The 20,105-nt window shown below is 56.9% G+C and overlaps 1 protein-coding gene across 13 annotated transcripts; it reads left to right on the forward strand.

The window, feature by feature from the left end:
• The first annotated feature begins 831 nt into the window (after window positions 1–831).
• Window positions 832–19,847, forward strand: AGBL5 (AGBL carboxypeptidase 5). Of its 13 annotated transcripts, none has more exons than XM_053383896.1 (19): window positions 832–853; window positions 3,709–4,015; window positions 4,536–4,707; window positions 5,593–5,759; window positions 7,095–7,229; window positions 7,600–7,777; window positions 8,533–8,711; window positions 9,027–9,546; window positions 10,079–10,248; window positions 10,932–11,067; window positions 11,298–11,485; window positions 12,402–12,604; window positions 12,744–12,944; window positions 14,202–14,372; window positions 16,507–16,592; window positions 16,821–16,867; window positions 17,119–17,279; window positions 19,180–19,311; window positions 19,509–19,847. In XM_053383896.1, exons 2-19 carry the CDS (start codon window positions 3,774–3,776, stop codon window positions 19,829–19,831), a joined length of 3,411 nt encoding a protein of 1,136 aa, XP_053239871.1. In that variant the 5' UTR covers window positions 832–853; window positions 3,709–3,773; the 3' UTR covers window positions 19,832–19,847. The 13 variants fall into 13 exon arrangements, 12 of the variants coding, with proteins under 12 accessions (XP_053239871.1, XP_053239872.1, XP_053239869.1 ...); XM_053383894.1 differs by lacking the exon at window positions 832–853 and adding an exon at window positions 2,745–3,105; XM_053383895.1 differs by lacking the exon at window positions 832–853 and adding an exon at window positions 2,745–3,091.
• The last annotated feature ends 258 nt before the right edge of the window (window positions 19,848–20,105 follow it).

A 20,105-nucleotide genomic window follows, 5' to 3' on the forward strand; every position in this document is an offset into this window, starting at 1 on the left:
TTTGTTGGGAAAACGGAATGAAAAAATAAAGATTCTTGGCATTCAGAACTTCCTTGATTGCTTAAAACTTTAATGGTTGAAACAATTAGAACGTGCATTTTGTTGCCCCACCCCAGATGTAAAATTCAACCAGCAGACACAGAAACCTCTCAGTGATAAATTATAACTGTCTCTAAAATATCTGGAGAAAGGCTTTTGCAGACCCAACCTGCAACAGAGCTCTTCCAGGGCAAGCTGTTGATTCCTCCTGGCTTAAAGCACTCGCCCCCCCCCCCCCGAACTGACAAGCTGCTCAGTCTCCTGATGTAGAAACGACCTTTGCAAAGCATCAGAGTTTGATCCCATTCTCCTCCTCCTCCCCAGAGCAAATGTAAAAACCAAGATTTATACCTCAGGTCTTATCCGTTTGCCTGTAAATCTCTCCACTGACAACCTGCTAATGGAAGACATTCCACCGGCGTGCCATGTTCTTCCCGCGGCAGCCTGAAGCAACTTTTCCCTCCCCGCCCTCCCCTCGGCTCCTCCCGGGCTGGACTGAGACGCCACGTGCTGCCCCGGCCCTTTATAACCTCGGCAGGCCCCTTAGCTCCGCCCACCCGCCCAGTCACGTGCCCCGCACGCGGGCCGGCCTCCCCCCGCGCGGTTCCCCTGGCGACCAAACAGCTCCCCGGAAGGCGGGGCGCGGCCAGCCAATGGCGCGTGGCGTTGCTATGGCGAGGGCGGGCGGGCCAATGGCGCGCCGGGGGGGTGGGGGGCGCGAGGCGCGGCCAATGCGCGGCGGCCTTCTTGTTGCCTGGCAGCGGGCGAGGGAAGGGCTGGCCTGGCCCGGGGCCCCAGGAGGCGGCGGAGGCAGGTCGGTCGCTCGGAGGGAAGCGGCGGGGCGGGCCGGGGCCGCATGCAAATGAGGGGGGTGACGGGGAGCGCCGGGCTCGGGCCCCGCCCCTTCGTGGGGGGAGGAGGAGGGGGGGGCGGGCAGAGGGGCGGCAGCGGAGCCCCCCCCCCCAGCTCGCCCCTCGGGGGCTGCCAGGAAAGGGCGGGCAGACAGGTAGGCTGCCCCGGGGCAGGGAGGCTCCGCTCCCCACTGGGCTTCCCAGGACCTGCCGCCTCCCCGCAGCCTCCTTGCCCGCCCGCCCCCCCAATTACACAGCTGTCAACCTCCCCCTTTTTTGAGGGAAATTCCCTTATTCCAGCGCCGTTTCCCGCTGCTACCTCGGATTGTTAGATACAGTGGTACCCCGGGTTACAGACGCTTCAGGTTACAGACTCCGCTAACCCAGAAATACTACCTCGGGTTAAGAACTTTGCTTCAGGATGAGAACAGAAATCGTGCTCTAGCAGCGCGGCAGCAGCGGGAGGCCCCATTAGCTAAAGTGGTGCTTCAGGTTAAGAACAGTTTCAAGTTAAGTACGAATGAAGTACTTAACCCGAGGTACCACTGTATCCCGCAGCCTGTCCCTGGGACAGGTGAGGCTGCTGATCCCTTATTTTGGCTGCTGGCCCCTTATTTTCAAGGCTGCTGGCCCCTTATTTTCAAACCTGAAAGTTGACAGCTATGCCCAGTTATGATGCCAAGGAGAGAGGGATCCCCATCCTCCCCCCCCAGTTCCACGCCCCTTTTGCTGGCTCTCCTCTTCCTCTCCCCCCCCCCCCGGGGGGGGCAGCAAGAAAAGCTCCAAGCGGCGCAGCCTTTCCTCGATGCCGCCGATCCATTTCCGATGCCCTTTTCTGAAACTTTTCCAGCCCCGCAACGTTCTGCTTAAAAGGCACAGCGACCTGAACTGTGCATCGTGTTCGCTGTGTCCTTTTGGCCCCGTGGATTTCACATGTACTGGCCTTGTTGTGACACTGGCAGGTTTGTTTCCAGCCTCCTTCCTATTCCTGATGACCTTTTCTTTCACGGTTGCAGCAAACCAGGTTGGTGTTTTCATTTTGTTGTCCCAGGACAACTTAAGCCTGTTCCCTGATTAGCTGCTGCAAATTCTGGCACTTTCAGTATATAAGCAGTTAATAATAATAATAATAATAATAATAATAATAATAATAATAATAATAATAAATTTATTTATATCCCGCCCTCCCCAGCCGAAGCCGGGCTCAGGGCGGCTAACAACACTAACAGCAGTTAAGGGGTTTTGCCCTGAGGTGCATCAAAGAATCCTAGATTGTAGAGTTGCAAGGGACCCTGATGATCATCTAGTCCAACCCCCTCAGTTTCATTGAGTTGGATTTGCTGTTCTGCGGTCCAGCCGGTGTCTAAAGATCCTTCTGGAGCTCTGCAGCCTGCTTTGGTCTTCACCACCTTGAAAAGTTGTGTGCCAGCCACAAACTGTACTACCTCACTGCTCACTCATAACTGTGGGTAAAAAGCACAGTTCCCAGCTTAGATCCTGGGGGGGCAGATAGAGAACACCTCATGCTCTGCTTCCTTCTCCTGTCACAGAGTGCTGGCTGTGCCAGTTTCTCATCTCTGTGGCTGAGTGGAATGGCCTCTTGCAGGACACGACCAGTCCTTCTCCATGGAGCTCACAGTGGTGCTGGTGGCTGCACAAGGTTCCTATTGCTGCCTCTGCCCCCAACACTAGGTGCCTGGCAAACCCTGCTTCCCCATGACATGTTGTCCCTGGGGTTCTGCCAGCCAAGCAGCCAGACCTGTGCCATTCCAGGGTCGTCTCCTTGGAAACACCAGCTGAGCCTTGTGGCTGGGCAGCCTTCCTGTTGGCAGGCAGGGTGACCCCTTGGGGATCGGGTTTCCTTCCTAAGCCGAGCCTGGAGCTCTCTGTCAACGCTGGAGGGGGCCAGAGAGTAAGAGGAGCAGGTGGCCCTGACGGTGATGCTGGTGATGCTGAGAGTTGTGGTGATGATGGCACAATGGGCCTCTTGCAAGAAGTCTCCCTATTGGCATGCCATTTTCATTCTGGCCCAGTCCTAGAGACCAGTGGGGAGGGAGAGGGGAAAGGGCGTGATGGAGGCTGCCCAGCCGCTCAAATAGTCCCCAACATCAAAGAGTCGGGCTTGTTTCCCTGGGTGATGTCCTGTATCTAGGTGCTGCTGGACAAAGAGGTTGCTTTGGTAAGCCTGCTCCCCACAGCAGGTAAATGGCCAAGGGTATGTGTTTATGCTTTTGCATTCTAGATTGTGTTGTGGTCCCCACCCCTAGTTTTTTTGGGAGTTGCAACACCTCCCTTGTTGTGCTTAGGAAGGCCTTCAAGGGAATTGGCTTTTGCTTTTGCAGTACAGTGGTACCTCAGGTTAAGTACTTCATTCGTTCTGGAGGTCCGTTCTTAACCTGAAACTGTTCTTAACCTGAAGCACCACTTTAGCTAATGGGGCCTCCTGCTGCCGCTGCACCGCCAGAGCACCATTTCTGTTCTCATCCTGAAGCAAAGTTCTTAACCCGAGGTACTATTTCTGGGTTAGTGGAGTCTGTAACCTGAAGCGTCTGTAACCTGAAGTGTATGTAACCCGAGGTACCACTGTACTTGGAGTGTGCCAGAAAAACATCTCAGGGTAGTGGGAGAAGAAAGAAAGAGAAGAGAAGATAGTTTGTGATTGGCAAGGCCAGAAATGGACCCTTGGGGTTTTTCCCTTAGGCTGTGGGCTTCTTCTCCTAGCAGCCTTCTTCCACTAGTAGGATAAGGAAACTGGATTCATTCTGCAGCAAAGAGGAATTGTGCCTACCAAATACAGCTCTTCCCTTCTGCCCTGTAGGAAATCCTCAGAACCACCTGTTTCAAAGAGGAGAATGAGCCCCCTCTGCTGCCGGCGAGGTTACGATGGAGGTGCGCTGCGGTGGCCTCTTGTTCAGCTCCAAGTTTGACTCGGGGAACTTGGCTCATGTGGAGAAGGTGGAGCACCTGGAGGGCGATGGGGACGGTGCCGGGAATGGCGGCAGCGGCAGCAGCAGCACCTCTGCTACCTCAATGGTGTTTGGCACCTCCCTCCCCATTGCTGACTACGAGTTCAATGTGTGGACCAAGCCGGATTGCGGAGACACAGAATACGAGAATGCAAACAGGTAAAGGAGGTAGCAGCCCTCTGTGAGGTCTTGCGAGGCCCCAGGCATGGGGCTGTCAGGTAAGGCCTTTCTCGCCCAGGTCTTTACACCAGCACTTGTCTCACCTCCCCTGGAAGTGCTGAAACTTCTCGGGCTGTCGCTTCCAAAGTCTTCCTCCAAATGGAAGATAACATTGCCTGTGGCATTAGGCAGCCGCTGCCCCCATGGCAAAGCTGTGGGTATCTTTAAAAAATGCTGCTCCTTCTGTTGCCCCTTGCTAAGGCATGCCTCACCCTGGCTCTCTGCTTGCCTGATGCTGCAAAGGTCTTGTGGCTGCCTCCTTCCCGTGTGAGGCATGGCAGCTTGTCCCCTGGGCCAGGCTTTGCAAAGGGCACCCAGGGTGGAGTGTTGGGAGGTTGCATAGCAAATGAGACATCTGGATTCCTTCTCCACCTGGCCTCTCGGGCCTTGGGCTGTTGTGGGGGGGCAGGACCCCTGCCAGACCCTTCCCTGACTACTCCTGATTGCCTTCACTTCCCAGATCCTGGTTTTACTTTAGCGTGAGGGGCGGAGCCCCAGGCAAGCTGATCAAGATCCACATTGTGAACATGAACAAGCAGACCAAGCTGTACTCGCAGGGGATGGCCCCCTTGGTCAAGACGGTGCCCATCAGGCCTCGTTGGGAGCGCATCCGCGAGCGGCCCGCCTTCGAGGTATCTCTTGGGCAAGACCCTTGGGGAAGGACGTTGGACTGGTGTGGGCACGGCTGGCTTCTGAAAGCAGCGCGTCACGGGGAAGAGCTTGGCTTTCCCTTCTGGGGAAGACGTGAATCTCTGTGAGACAAGACCAGCTTTGGGCTGCAAATGGCCGGAGAAGGAGAGGAGCAAGGAGGTTTCCAGGCTCCAGTCAGTGGAGTTCTGACATTTTGGCTCCCCTGCCTGAAGTCTCCTTCCATCATCCTTCCAAGGGACCAGAAAGTCCTTTCCTTGCCTGCTTCCCCCTTGCCAAGAGTTGACTGCCTGCTTGGTTGGATTTCAGGCTGTTCTGCTCAGTCACATAGATGTGCTTGTGTTTATTTGTGTGAGAAAAAGCACGCAAGCTGCCCAGAAAGATGAGCTAGACTCCAGATTATATCTGCCAGGCTTCCCTTTGGCTCCCTACTGTCGTGCCAGGGAGCAATGGCATGACCCTGAGGCTGGCACTGAGGGCAGCCCCTGGCCTACACCGTCCTCCTAACAAGAGTCCCGGATTTTAGCCAGGATCATTCCCCTCTCTGCCTCCTCTTGCCCTGGCCCCTTGAATGGGATCTGAGCAGCGAAATGACCCTCTCCCCACAACAGGCTTGTGTTATGACCCTGCCACAAAAGTGTAGGGCAGAGTGCTAAAGGTCAGGAGACCCGGCAGGTGGGCTGTGAACATGGTGTCCATTGCCAGGTATCTGATTCAGGTTGTGGCAGAGAGCAAAGACTCTTCAGCCCGGCCCTGAACCATAGCAGGCTGCGTGTGTTGATTGATGTCTGTTGTGCTTCAGCCACAAGGATTATGCCTGGGCAATGGCCACTCAGTGCCCATTTTGCCTCTTCCTTTTCCCCGTACAGATGGTGGAGACCCAGTTTGTCCTCTCTTTTGTGCACCGCTTCCTGGACTGCCGAGGTGCCACCACCTTCTTTGCCTTCTGCTACCCCTTCTCATACACAGAGTGCCAGGAAATGTTGGCACAGCTGGATGCCCACTTTGCAGAGTGCAGGCACCTCTCTGCTAGCAGGTGAGCCTGGCCTCTGACACATGGCTGCCATCCTCCTCTCTGCCCCCCAACCCCCTCCCGCTTGGTCACTCCACACCGGCTCCTGCAAAGTTGGCCAAACTCCTTAGGTGGGGAAGAGTTGGGGTGTTGCCAGGGAGGTTATTGGGGGGCCCTGAGATAGGTCCTTGGTTGGACTGTGGGTCTCTCCCAGGGTTCTGTGTCATGGCAAAGATCCTAGCAGGGACTTTCTGTCTCCCTTTTGGTGCAGACTTGGCTCCTTTCCCACCTGTGCTTGTTTGCAGTTCCCTGGTAACCGTCCCCAGGAACTCCCTTTGGCCCTTTTCCTCCTAGCTCCCTGCCCCCCCCAACTTGCTACTGAAAGCGTTTAGGGGACAGAGTGGCTTTTGCACAAACACCGCCTTATTTCTGCTGGTTTCTGCTGGGTTGCCTTTTCTCCAGCTGGCTGTTGTTTGAAGATGTGTTTTGTTGTATGTGTTTAGTTGTTCTATGTTGGTCAGGATGCTTTCTTTAATGAGAGAAGGGGGCTCTGAATGCTTTCCACAAAAGTGGAACCTGCAGGAGCCCTCGTGGGCTGAGGCTGGGCAGGGCTCTTCTCGGACAGCTGCTTTCCTTTGGCCTCTGTTGCCACCTCCTGCGTTGGCAGCACTTGTGGGCAGAAAAGTAGCCCTCCTAGGAAAGGGCCTCTCCAGTCCAGAAATGGCTAGCCAGAGCCTCCTTGGCAGTCTGGATGCCGGGCATGAACAGAACAGCCATTGCTGGGTGGTGTGAGGGACATGGCTGGCATGCTTCCGAGCAGTGCAGATTTCTTCCTTAGTTATCTGAGCTCCAAAGGAGTATTCCTTAGGCAAACTGAGCGTTGCATGAAGGAAGTTCTGCTCAGCCTGATTTCAGGCTGTTCTGCTGGGGGCCTGCCAGCTGCCTGCCCTTGTATATCTGCAGTGGCCACTGCTAGCCTAGCGGCAAGGACAGAAGCCAGAGTACAGCTGCAGGGCCCTGTCTCCCTGTCTAGACAGACTGGCTGGCGAGGCTGGGGACTCTGCCCCTTTGCCAGCCTGCCATCCTTGGGCATTTGTATTTCCTATGTTGCTCTCCAAGATATCTGGCATGGGGGACCCAATGGCAAGGTTGGTCTGAATGGGAAGAGGATCCTCACCCCACTGTTCCTGCCTTCTCACCTGAGGCTGCCTTGGTCAGGGTCAGGGGAAGAGGCTCCTTTGGTCTGCTGTTGTTGAGGGAGGCAGGGTTGTGGAGTCAGAACCAGTGGAAGGGGGGTGGGGGTCAGGAGAAGGCAGGAAGACCCTCCCTTCCTATCTAAACTCACGTCCAACATTATAGCACAGTCAGCCGGAAGTCAGGTGCGGACTCTCGGAAGGCGGAGGGGAAGCCGCGACCCACCGCCCACAGAGCGAGGAAATGCCCTAAAGGAGGACGTGCAAAGGGAAGGAAGGAGGCCCCGCTTCGAGGGACCCCGTAAGTGCTTGCTTTGGTTCCCTCGCAAGGTCCAGGTGGCCCCGGGCGCAGAGTCAGGCTGCCTAGAGGTCCCTTCTGGACAAGAGCCTGGCTTTGCAGGGGGAGAAGAGGACAGAAAGCCCCTCTGGCCACCTCTCTCACCACAGGGATGCCGGAAGGAGCACAAGGGAGGATCCTTGGGATATTGGAGTGGGAATCAGATCATGGGTGGGGAAAGAAGAGGCTTCCTTGCCTGCTGGGCAGGCAAAGGGGAGACAGTGGGAAAGAAACTTTGAGAAAAGAAAGAGCCTTTAGGAGCAAATCTTCCTTCTGGCCTTGCGGGGCCTTGCTGGCTGGGAGACAAGCTGTCTGCTCTGCTCTCTCCCTGCAGCTCCCTGGACTCCATCTACTACCACCGGGAGCTGCTGTGCTACTCCCTGGACAAGCTGCGCGTGGACCTGCTCACCATCAGCTCCTTCCACGGCCTGCGGGAGGAGAGGGAGGCCCGCCTGGAGAAGCTCTTCCCGGACAAGCACACCCCCCGGCCCCACAGCTTCGTGGGCAAGAGAGTGAGTTGGCTGCTGCCGCCCCCATTGGGCAGGGCGCGCTGCCATTGCTGGCTCCCACGTGGGGAGCCTGGGGCTTGGGCAGCGCGGCCTGCCCTTGTTTCTGGACACAAGCAGAAGCCCTTTTGGCCCACATTGCCTCTGGCAGGCTCCTCAACGCCATCCTTCCTGGTTTGCCTCTTGAGCATCTTCCTCTATGCCTGTGCTTTTCTCTGCAAGCACTACCCCACTTTCACCCACCCACCCTTTCCGATTTCTGCCTCCTTCCTGCTCTGTGCTGGCTCATCGTGCCTCAGCGTATCCCATTTCAGTTTCTGCTTCTGGCTCCTAGGTCTTTGTTCCTTCCCTGTTCTCTCTCTGTCTTCCTGACCATCCACATGTGCTCCCTTCTCCTGCCACCCTCTTGCCTTCCTCCTGATCTGTGCCATCCCCAGCTCTGCTCTTCTTAAACAGAGCATAGAAAGCCCCTTTTAAAGCTGCCTCTCCCAAGTTCAGATCTGTCAGCCTCCCGCTTCCCCCCCCCTTCTGCTTCTCTCCCCCCTTTCTTTTGGGTGAGGCTGCAGGCAGGAGTGAGCTCCTTCTAACTGATGCCTGGGGATAACTAGTTCCAAAGTGGTGTGGAAATAAATGACCACACAAGCAGGTGGGTGGGCAGGAGGCCTGTTGTGGTAGCTTTGAGAGGAGACCCTGGAAGGTGTCCAGTTTGGGGAAAAGAGCAGATCACCCTCTCTCTCTCTGTGCCCCCACTGCCCCAGCAGGTCTTCTTCCTAAGCAGCAGAGTGCACCCGGGAGAGACACCCTCCAGCTTCGTCTTCAACGGCTTCCTGGAGTTCATCCTCCGTGAAGAGGACCCTCGGGCCCAGATGCTGCGCCGCATGTTTGTCTTCAAGCTCATCCCCATGCTGAACCCGGACGGAGTGGTGCGGGGCCATTACCGGTGAGTAAAGCCAGCATAAACACAGAGGGGTGGCCAGCCCCAGCTCAAGTCCCAGGCTGGTGGGACAGATCCCTCTACGAAGCCTCTGTCGCTGCAGACTCATGCTAGGTGAAGGCAACTGGCCAGTTCAGTTGGCCTGGAGAAAGACATTCCTTGGGTGAGGGGTTCCTCTCCCACCCCCCAACCCATCTCAAGGGAGCTGGTGTTGGCTGGTGCTTGTCTCTTCCTGCCTGAGACACCCAAGCGACAGTACCCAGGAGGAAGGTGTCTTTGCCCAGCGTGGCTGAGCCCTCTGGCTCCTTCTCTTCCCCACAGGACAGATTCTCGTGGCGTGAACCTCAACCGCCAGTATCTGAACCCTGACGTTGATCTGCACCCGGCCGTCTACGGGGCCAAGGCCGTCATGCTCTATCACCACGTCCACAACCGCGTCCAGCCAGGCTCACCCGACTGGCGGGCCTGCGTCCCTCCCCTCGGCACCAAGGCTGCCAACCAGCGCCCCACCCGCAACTGCCCTCCCAGCGAGGAGGCCCCCCTCTCTGAGCTGGAGAAGGCCAACAACCTTCGCAACTGTCCCAGGGATGCTGGCGTCCCCTCGCCTCAGGACCACGAGCCCTCAGAGGCACCAGGGAGCAAGGACCAGGACGTCTGGATCCTCTCGGAAGACCTGCCTCCCACACTCTGTGAGGAGAAAGCCGAGGTCCGCTCTCCTCCCGCCCCGGAAGCCATCCCCCCGCAGCAGAGCGGCCTGGCCTACTACGTCGACCTGCACGGGCACGCCTCCAAGAGAGGCTGCTTCATGTACGGGAACAACATCTTGGAAGAGGCTCACCAGGTGAGGAGGAAGGGGAGAGCAGCCGGAGTGGGCAAGAAGGGAATGGGGGGGGGGCGGGACCCACAGTCCCAGGCTTGAGGTGTTTGAAGATCCCCCTTCCAAGTCCAGCCAAGGCTCTAGTGCCTCTGAAAGAGCAACAGCTGCTGCTGCTGCTGCTGCTGTGCTTTTTCTCTCTGATTCCTAGACGCAATCTGGGGGGGCCATTGCAGACTTCCTCCCCTTCTTGCGTGTCTCCATTTGGTCTGCTGAGCCTCAGCCTTTTCCTCTCCTGGCCTCTGTCATTTGCTGCCTGGGATCCCAACTCCATCAGCTGCATTGCGCATGCTCCCTTCTGCGCATGCCCAGCCAGCTCTTGTGTTGGCCTTGTGGCAGGAGGCTGAGCTGGGCTGGAGAGGGGCAGCTGCCTGCTGGGGGCGGCTGCTGAGCAGCACTGGGGACTCTGCTGGTGTCAGTTTCACTGGGTGAGCTCAGCTCGCTATGCCTGAGCGTAGGTGAGAAGCGGCAGCCCCAACCTCTCTGGTTGATCTTGCAGGTTGAAAACATGCTCTTCCCCAAGCTCATCGCCATGAACTCTGCTCACTTTGATTTCTCGGGCTGCAACTTCTCCGAGAAGAACATGTACGCCAAGGACAAGCGGGACGGGCAGTCGAAGGAGGGCAGCGGGCGCGTGGCCATCTACAAGGCCTTGGGCATCATTCACAGGTGAGCAGAGGATGCAGCCTCACCGACAGACCAGCCACCTATGCCTTCTGCTCCGCACCTGCCTTCAGAATATGAAAGATTCTGCCTCCGTAAAGAGAGAGCCCTTCTAGATCAGCTCAGAGCTGATTTGGACCATGGAATAAATACGGTCAGGAGCCTCAGTCCTCTCCTCCTTTGAGAGAGGATCCTGGCAGAATAGGCAGCTGGGGAGAGTTGGGTGGCCAAAGTAGTTTGTATCCATAGTGGCAGTGCTGGCTGAGGACAGGGTGGATGAGGCCCAGTTCAGTGTGGATCGGAGTCCGCATTTGGTAGAGTGTGCTGGTTAGGGTGGTCATAGTCTGATCCGTCTTTCTGGCCTGGGGGCAGCAGGAACTCCTCCTCCTTGGTCAAAAGTTAGCCCTCTTCCCCTCCACCGTTAAAGCCTGGTACTTGGTGGATCCTAAACACTGCCAGGTGGAAATGTCTTTTATCCTACCCGGCTGCTTCTTGGTGTGGGATCAGTTTAAAAATAAGGGGGGGGGGGAGCCTGTGGTGAGCATGTCAGTGGAGCTGGGTGTCCACATGAAGACGTTTTATTGATAACATGCACAAGAATTGAATTGCTGTCTTTTAAACTGTGTGTTTTTGCAACACGCGTAGAGACGTTTGCAGGAGGCAACCTATAACCCCTCTGTTCCTTCTAGCTACACGCTGGAGTGCAACTACAACACGGGACGGTCTGTCAACGCAGTTCCAGCCGCTTGTCACGATAACGGGCGGGCAACCCCCCCTCCTCTGCCAGCATTCCCCTCCAAATACACAGTGGAGCTCTTTGAGCAGGTATCAGCCTCCCCCCCCTTTATGAGATGAGCTTTGTGTGGGTGTCAGTGGGTGCGTAATTCCAGGGACTTGCCCCCGGGGCGGGTGGGGCCTCCTTGAGTGGTTTTGGTCAGGCAAAAGAAAAAGCAGCAGCAAGTCTTCCTCTCCTAGTTGCCTGGGAGAGCTGTGATTTTGCCTGGGGGGGCCTGACAGTGCTCAGGGCTTCCTGCTGCCTCTCTCCCTGTGCCCAGGTGGGAAGGGCCTTGGCCATCGCCGCGCTGGACATGGCCGAATGCAACCCCTGGCCCCGGATCGTCCTTTCCGAACACAGCTGCCTTAGCAACCTCCGTGCCTGGATGATGAAGCATGTGCGCAGCATGAGGGGCGTGGCCGGCTGCTCCCGGAGGAAGGGGGCCAAGACTCCTCCCAAGGGGACCAAGTACGGAGGCTGGGGAGAGGCCGGTGGGGTGACGCCAGGGCTCCCAGGCTCCCTTCCGACAGGCCTTCCTCCTCCAGTCAGGGTGCAGGACTTGGCCCCTGGGGCGCTCTTGCTCTTCTGCGCCTGCTGCCACCAAAGCCTCTTCCTCCTGGTCCCATCGAAGGTGGAGGAGGAGGACCAGAGCTGACCCTTTGCCAAGCAGGCAGTAGAGCAGGCGGAAGCCCCTCTCCCCAGAGGATTGTCACAGAATCATGGAATTGTAGGGTTGGAAGGGACCCCAAGGGCCATCTCGTCCAACCCCCTGCAGTGCAGGAATTACTGCTAAATCTCATTTTTGGGTGGCCCACTCAGTCACCTTCAGGTTGCGAGGCTTGAAACAGCAGTTTTCAAAAGGGACGGGGATGTCTGAGCATGGAAGGGGTGGGCTTGGTCTGAAGCACAGCATTGGATCCCAGTCAGATTTTGCAGAAAGAAGCCTCGTTTTCCCCAGCCTTGGTTCCCCTGGTTGGCTTCAGCAGGGGTCAAAGAGGGCCTGTTTTACTCTTTTGGAACCAGCATGGGATAAATGCCCCCAACCACAGTGACACTGGCAATATGCAACTGCGCAGATTTAAATATCGGAGGGGGAAGGGAGAGAATGCGCATTTGTGCCCATTGCCCATGTAGTTCTTTCCAGCAGGATAGAGGGACTGAGAGGCTAAAGGGTAGATCTTGAGGAGGGATGGTGTTGTGTTGCAAGACAGAGTAAATGATAGAGGCCTGGGGGTGGGGGGAATCCCCACCCGTACCCCTATTCATACACCTTGAGAAATGAAACCTGGTGCGTCAGAGGCTGCCTCTTCCTGGGCCACCTTGCAGGGCGGGCGGCTGGGTTTCTGCCCCAGCGGTGACGCCTCCCTTTGGCCTTCCCTCCCAGCGGGGTCTCTGCCTCCAGCTCCGATAACTCCCTCTGCCGGGGCCGCAGCTTCAGCAACGGGAGCAGCAGCAACCAGCAGGTGGCGTCCCCGCAGGTCAAGACCTCGCCCAGCTTCACCTTCAGCTGCTCCCACCCCGACGGCCCCCTGGGCGTGGGCCAGGGCCCCCCGAAAGGTGCCTCGAGGGTGCTGGCGCTCGTGCGAGGTAAGCTCTGTGGAGGATCCGTGCTGGGCGCAATCCGGAGGATCTGGGAGTGGCTGCGCTGGCAGAAGTGACAGCCTTGCAAGAACCTCGCCTTTTCTCTTTCTGTCTCTCTCCCTCCCTCTTTCTCGTGAAATAAAAGTGTTCCACAATAGATCCCAGTCATCCTGTGAGAGCTGGCCCCCAGTCAACCCGAGCCCCCCGCCCTGCTCTCTGAACCGAGGGGAACCCCAGGCTTCAGGGGACCCGTGGGGGTCTTATGTAGAGCGCTGGGCAGAGGCCTGTGCTGCTGCTGCTGCTGCTGCTGCTGCTGGTGGTGGCGCTACTCCCGAGGAAGCGGCAGGTGAGCTGGTCCTGCAGGGAGGAGGGAGCTCTCCAGCAGCAGGGCGCCTGCTAGGGAGGGGGGCGTTTCTCCCAGGCCAGCCCCCGTGTGGCAGTGGGCCACGTTCCTCTCCCACGCTTCCATGAGGTGAGGCGAAGCCGTTTGCCTTGGGCTCCCTGCCATTGCACCACTGCCAGACCCACCTGCACCAACGCCCCCTGCTGCGTTGTGGTACTGCAGATGCCACGGCAGGTGAGGGTGCAGCTGCCAGCAGCAGTGTGGGGGCAATGGCAGGGGCAGGGAGGGGGCAGTGGGGTTGAGCATTTTGCCCACAAAAACACCCTGGGCCACCGCTGGCCTTTGGGATCCTTTGTAGCCCTGCGAGTCAGATTATGCCAAGAGCAATTTGATTGAGGCTGCCCAGTGAGCTGCTTTGTGCCCAGGCAAAGGTGAGAGCCTCTCCCTGCCAAGGCCCAACCGTCCTCCATCACCAGCTCTGCTGCCTCCAAGGTGACCCAGCCAGCTTTCCCCCTGGATTAGCTGCCTCCCTCCCACAGTCGAGGAGTTCAGCCGGGGGTCACTTGGGCTGATAGAGCACCATCAGGCAAGTGCTGAGAAAGGAGGAAGGACCTGGGCAAAGCACAGGCAGGCAGCTGAGTGTGGCTTCAGCAGCCCTAGCACTGCTGCAGAGAGGCCCCTCTCTCTTTCCTCCTCCTGCTCTTGAAGGAAGGATAGAGGTAGCCTGAATAGAGAGAGAGAGAGATAATGCACTGAAGGATTGTGGGATTTGTGCCCCCTCCCAAGGAAAGCTCCCGGTTTGCGAGTGTATCAGAGGGGAGGGCCTCAGCACCTTGTAGCTCTGCAGGTGCAGCAACCTGCTCTTGTTCCCTGCCTCCCCCACAAAAGGGGCTTCTCCTGGGCTGAGGCTGGAGGCCCTCAAAAGGCCACATCGACCCAGCCAAGCCACTGCCTCTCCCCACTGCTGCCCCTGTTCTCAGCGGTGTGTGGTGCCCGACAGCCCTCCAGAATTGGCTGCCACTATGCAGGCGCTTGGGGCTCCCTTGGGGTAGCAGATAGGTGGCACAGATCTGCCCCCCTCCCCAAGTGAAGAGAACAGCCTTCGTTGGAGACAAGAGAATGGATTTCCCCCACGCCACCCCCGGCTTCTTCTGGGCAAAATGTGTTCAAGCCCTGCGAAGGGGAGGGAGGTGCATGATGGGGCCACCCCGCCGCCCCCTCGCAGAACTCGGCTTTGCCTTGTCCTTTCTCCCTGCCCAGAGTCGCGCGTCCAGGAGAAGCGCCGTCACCAGCACCAGTCCTTGCTGCGAGCAGCAGTGAGCAACATCCAGGCGCCCCCACCTCTCTCTTCTTCCACCAGGACGGCCTCTCACCTCCAGCTGCCGACCAGCCTCGGCTCCTGCCCCCTCCCAGCCACCCTCAACGTGACAGGTGCGTCTTCCTTCCTTCAACCTGCCCCCCATGACTAAAGGCCGCCTTGGCAACACGAGTGTGAGCAAGCCCAGGGCAGAGGCCGGCATGCCACTCAAACCCTGGCCTCTTCCTGCCGGTTCTCAGGTGCCACCAGTGCCCCAGTCAGGTGAGAGAGGGAAGCAGCAGAAGCAGGGAACTTCTTGCCTCCCTTTCTCTTACCAAAAGTCCCTGGTCAGTTGGGAGGTGGTGATAAAAGACTTAGAGAGCCAAGGTGTATATTTCTGAGAAGCGACTTCTTACTAGACCGGGGACTGCCTCCCAGTTCCTGCTCTCTTTCCCAGCACAGCCCCCGACTCAGCTGTGTCCTGCTTGGGCGGCCGGCAGGAGCAGAGCTTAACCCTTGGTGCCGCTTTCCTCCTTAGCTAGAAGGAAAGGCAGGCCGGAGAGCTGCCTTCAAAGAGGCCTGCAGATGATGCATCTTCTCTGTTGCTTCTCCAGGGGGCAAGACTAGGATCCGCAGGGTCTTCCTGGGAAGCAGATTTGAGCAGAGGGTCCCCACCCGAGTCGCAGCATCACGTTTTTAGTGGTTTCTTGTTAAGTGTGCACCTTGCTTTTCACCTCATCTGGGTCTCATGCTGCTTTCAAAGTATTAAAATGTATAATTTCTTCCGTGTCTCTTTCCAGTTGTAACCCTTTAAATATTTGACAGTAAGTAGCAGATGGTTGAAGCTGCTTCTGCCTGGGACCCTATTAAGGATTCTGGCCAGAAATTTGCATCGCTGCCCCGGGGTGGTGGATCACGAGGAAACAAAGTGACTGAGAAAACCCAGCATTGCAACTGTATTCCGTGTTAGCGTGTAAAACTCAAGCCTTTCATTTTTTTATCCTTTAAAAGGGGTGGCCAGTAGTGCAGTCAGATAATGTAAAACTTTAGACCTTAATGGTTTTAGAAGAGGGGGCTCTTCAGATGGCAGCAGGGGGAGGCGGCACATGCGACCCTCCAGATATTGTCAGATTCTGAGCTCTCCTCAGGCCGTGGCCTGGCACGATGGGAGCTGCAGTCTGGCATCCCTTGGAGGGCCACAGAACAGCCATACACACCAGGGTTTTCTATTCCCTTGCAAAGTGACCCAGGGTGAGGGCCTTGTGGGAGAGCCTTTTCTCTGGCTGGGGCAAAGGAGCAGAGATGGAGGCTGACGGCGCAGTTTGGCACTGGGGGTGGGAGCCGCTCAGAAAAAGCCAGCAGGAGATAGCAGTGGGGAGCCAGCAGCAGCTCCTGCCCCCGCATTTGGGGGGTGGGGGGGCGGCAGGTCGGCAAGCCGGCTGTTTACCCACTTTCGTCACCGAGGTCTGGAGGTGTTCCAGGTGGAGAAAGGGATGTTGCAGGCTCTCCTAAGCCCAGCCTGCTGGATCAGGCCAGTGGCCCATCTAGTCCAGCATCCTGTTCTCACAGTGGCCAACCCCTCAGCGGGGTCTGAGCCCAAGAGCCCCTTTCCCTCCTGTGGCTGTTCCAGCAAGTGGTACTCAGAAGCATCGCTGCCTTTCTGGAGCTTGGCATTCAGCCTGAGCACTTTTGCTTTTGGCTTGGCCAGTTACTTGGAAGATTTGCTGACCTATAACAAGGGGAGTTCTCCATAATTTCCGGGGCTTTGCCTGAGGGTACAACCAGTCCTAGATACTCGTGGTACAGTCATACCCTGGGCTGAAGTTACTTCAGGTTGAGCGTTTTCGGGTTTCGCCACTCACGCATGCGCAGATGGTCAAAGTGACATCACGCGCATGCACAGAAGCGGTGAATCGCAACCCGCACAGGTTTTGTTCGCTTCAGGATGCGAACGGGGCTCTGGAATGGATCCTGTTCGTATCCAGAGGTACCACTATATATGCAAGGACCAGTGTTCTCAGGGGATCACCCCATCCTCCCTGACAAACCTTGGAGCTTGTGTTGCTGCTGCCTGGAGGCTGGGCAGGCAGAGGACAGCGGAAACTGGTCCCTCCTGCCAAGAAGGGCTACCATGGCCTGGCTAGTGGCCTCTCTCCTTGTGCTGTGGGGCAGCACAACCCTTTCCCAGCCAGTCCTTGTAACCAGGAACACCTCTTGCTGCCTCCAAGGATGTTCATCTCCCCCCTTCCTCTCTCGTTGGTCATGCAGGGCCTGGCTGCAATGGACTGCAGGAGGCAGAGCACCCCAGTGAGGAGCTGAAACCGCCCCCTCCTTGTGGCCTAGCCTTGCTGCAGGTAAAGGGGCAGAGGTTAAACAGGTGGGTGGGCTGGACTCAGCTCCTAGCTTGCAGCTGGACTGCAGCCCTGAGCCAGAAGTCATGGGCAGCAGTCCTCTTTTGCAACCAGAAAGCAACAGGAGGCGTGGGCCTTGATTTACTCCCCCTCCTCCCCAAACTAAGGCTCCCCATTGCCTGTGGCTGCTCAAGCAAGCCAGGCAGCCTCTGACTTCTCTTTCTTTGGCAGAATATTTCAAGGCGGCTGAACAGTGAGCAGCTCTCAGAGACACCCAGGTAATGGCTGCAAGACAGCAGACAGTGAAAGCACCGGGGGGTGGGGCGGAGATTGCACTGACCTCCCTGCTGTGCTTGAGGTGGAACAGGCATGAGATCAGGAAAACAGAGCCTGCCTCAGCCCTCTGGAAGTTTATCCCTCCCCAGGAACCGAGGCAGACATTTGGGCTGCTGCTCAACATTTCCCAATTCTCTTGCCTGATGGCTTGGCTGCTGAGCCCCCTCCTAGCCTTGCGCTCTTCCCCCCACAGGCTGGAAATACTGATGCCTCGGCCGAGCCGGATCCCCATCCGCAGGAGACCGGCTGGACAGTCCCAGCATCTGCTCAGGCTCAATGGCTGCAGTGATGACTCCTCCCTCAAGGTGTGGAAATATGCCCCCTCGCAGCTGCCAGCTCAGAGTTCCCTGCCAGGTAGGCTCCTCTGCTAAGTGCCTGGGGGGAGGAGATGCCCTGTGCCCAGCCTGCTGGACTTCCAGAGAGCTCCCTCATTTCCTGGGTCAGACAGCAGCATGAGACAAGCCTGCTGCTGGATCAGACCCTCTGGTCTAGCAGCCCGTTCTCACAGTGGCAACCAATGCCAAGTTACAGAGCATAATGTCATTCTCCCTCAAAGCACCTAGTACATGAGGTTGGTTGCCTAGTTATTAACCATTGACGGCTTATCCTCCATGAATTCCTACACACCCAACCAGTCACTGTCTTCTACAGGAGGGGACACCTGCAGAGATACTATTGCACCAGAAGGTCCAATCCGTAGTGGCAGAATTGGGCCTTCAGTGTAGCAGCACCTGCCCCTTGGAACTTCCTGTCATGTAGCAGGCACATTTTCTTCCTTTTTTAACACAAGCCTTTCAAGTAGAGGCTTTTACCCCAGCTGGTATCTGTTTCAGAACTGAATGGATTTATATATGCATTGCTTTAAACTATTTTTCTGTGTGTAAGCTTTTTCATATATATGCAGGTGTTTTAGCTCTGTGTGTGTGTGTGTGTGTGTGCGCACACACACTTGTTCTGTTTGCTTTTACTGCATAGTAAACTGCTTTGGGGTGCCTTGTAGAGAAGGAACCCATAAGTGAAATAATTTGTGTCATAGTCTCCTTTTAAAGCCACCTGCAATATTAGTAAACATCACATTTTGTAGAAGTGAATTTAGTAGTTTTAATTACATTCTGTGGGGAAGTCCTTCCTAATGTTTCTCCTCAACTTGCTCTCCTGCAGTAGATTCATGGCATCCCACATTTGAAGGTTCTAGTATTAGGGAGTCGGGGGGGCACTTTCTCCACATGTGGTGTAGTGGTTAAGAGTGGTGGACTCCTAATCTGGGGAACCGGGTTCGTGTCTCCGCTCCTCCACATGCAGCTGCTGGGTGACCTTGGGCCAGTCACACTTCTCGGAAGTCTCTCAGCCCCACTCACCCCACAGAGTGCTTGTTGTGGGGAGGAAGGGAAAGGAGAATGTGAGCCGCTTTGAGACTCCTGAAGGGGAGTGATAAAGCAGGATATCAAATCCAAACTCCTCCTCTTCTTCTTATCCATTATTCTGTAAGCCTCTAACACAGGCATGGGCAAACTCGGCCCTCCAGATCATGTGTAGGCAAACTAAGGCCCGGGGGCCAGATCCAGCCCACTCACCTTCTAAATCCGGCCCACGGACGATCCAGGAATCAGCGTGTTTTTACATGAGTAGAATGTTTCCTTTTATATAAAGTGCATCTCTGGGTTATTTGTGGGGCATAGGAATTAATTCATTTATATTTTTTTCCAAAATATAGTCCGGCCCCCCACAAGGTCTGAGGGACAGTGGACCGGCCCCCTGCTGAAAAAGTTTGCTGACCCCTGCTCCAGATGTTTTGGGACTACAATTCCCATCATCCCTGACCCCTGGTCCTGTAAACTAGGGATGATGGGAGTTGTAGTCCCAAAACATCTGGAGGGCTGAGTTTGCCTATGCCTGCTCTAACATGTCCCTCCTTAGAATGGGGGTTGCAAGTTCCCAGAGCTGATGAGGCTTTTAACTTGTTCTGAACTTTCTATGGTATTACTGCATGGTTTTGTTTTATATTGTTGTAAATCACTGCAGTATATTTGTGTGATACAGAGGTATATATATATATAGATTTTATAAAGAAAGTGGTATCCAGCATCATCTAGGCTAAGCAGCCCCTACTGATTCAGGAGTGCCACCCTGACAGCATCCCTGGCAGGCAGGCAGGCTGGGCCTCCCCCCGCCCCCCGCCTATAACAGCTAATTCCTGTTAGCCTGGCCTCCTGCGAAGCCTCCCTCCCTCCCGTCTTTCCGCCTTTTCCCCTAGTGGAGTTGCTCCTGCTGCTGATGGTCTGCTCTCCTTCCAGAGTTTCCGCTGGACGTTCCGGAGCTGACGGCCAGGGGCCAGAGGGAAGAGCCGCTTTTTCTGTGCAACCCCCCCAACGTCTTGCTGGACGAGGTATGGCTCCCCTGCAGCCGCTGCCCTCCCCTAGAGCCCCCGCCCTGTAGGCCGAAGAGGAAGAAGAAGAAGCCGAAGCAGCGCATCCACCGCGGCGTAGGCAGCGGCCACCCTCCCCCTTGAAGCAGCTCGGGGGCAGCCTCGCCCCGACGGTGACGCCGCTCGCCTCCCCCCTGAGCCAGATCTCTCTGTTGCAGCACATCCCGGGGCAAGCAGACCCCCCCCAGCTCAACTACCACAAGATCCTGTCTTTCTGCACAGAGGCCTGATCCGCCAGGGGGGCCGGAGCAGCTGCGACCCACCCGTTCCAGCGCCTCCGCAGCCGCCCCGCCGCAGCGCGCCAGCGACACGCCGACGACGCCTCCCCCCGTGGTGCGCCAGAGACCGCCCGAGACACCCTCCCCGCTGGCGGCGTCCGGCGAGCGCTCACCCCGGCCTCCCCCCAGCCCTCCCCCCCGCCCCTGCCCCTTCAAGCCCAAGCTGCTCTTTGGGACTCGCCAGCCCATGGTCCTGGCTCTGAGTCGCCTCCCTGCCTGCGAGGGCAGTGGCGGCCAGCTGCACAAGGCGCCGCCCAGGGCCTAGCTCCCTGGCATCCACCTCCTGTGCCCTGCGGACCAGCTGGCCTGGGAAGGAGCCCCCGGGAAAGGCCAGCCTCACCCCCCACCCAGCCACCCACCTGGCCCTTTCCGCAGCAGCTGTGTACATAGTTGGTTACTGGCTCGGAAGCTATTTTTTGACAGGAGATTTGTCTTGTGAGCACGTTTCTATTAATAAATTTAGTTTGACAAAATGGA

This window comes from Podarcis raffonei, chromosome 3, assembly GCF_027172205.1.
Source record: "Podarcis raffonei isolate rPodRaf1 chromosome 3, rPodRaf1.pri, whole genome shotgun sequence".
NCBI classification, from domain to species: domain Eukaryota; kingdom Metazoa; phylum Chordata; class Lepidosauria; order Squamata; family Lacertidae; genus Podarcis; species Podarcis raffonei.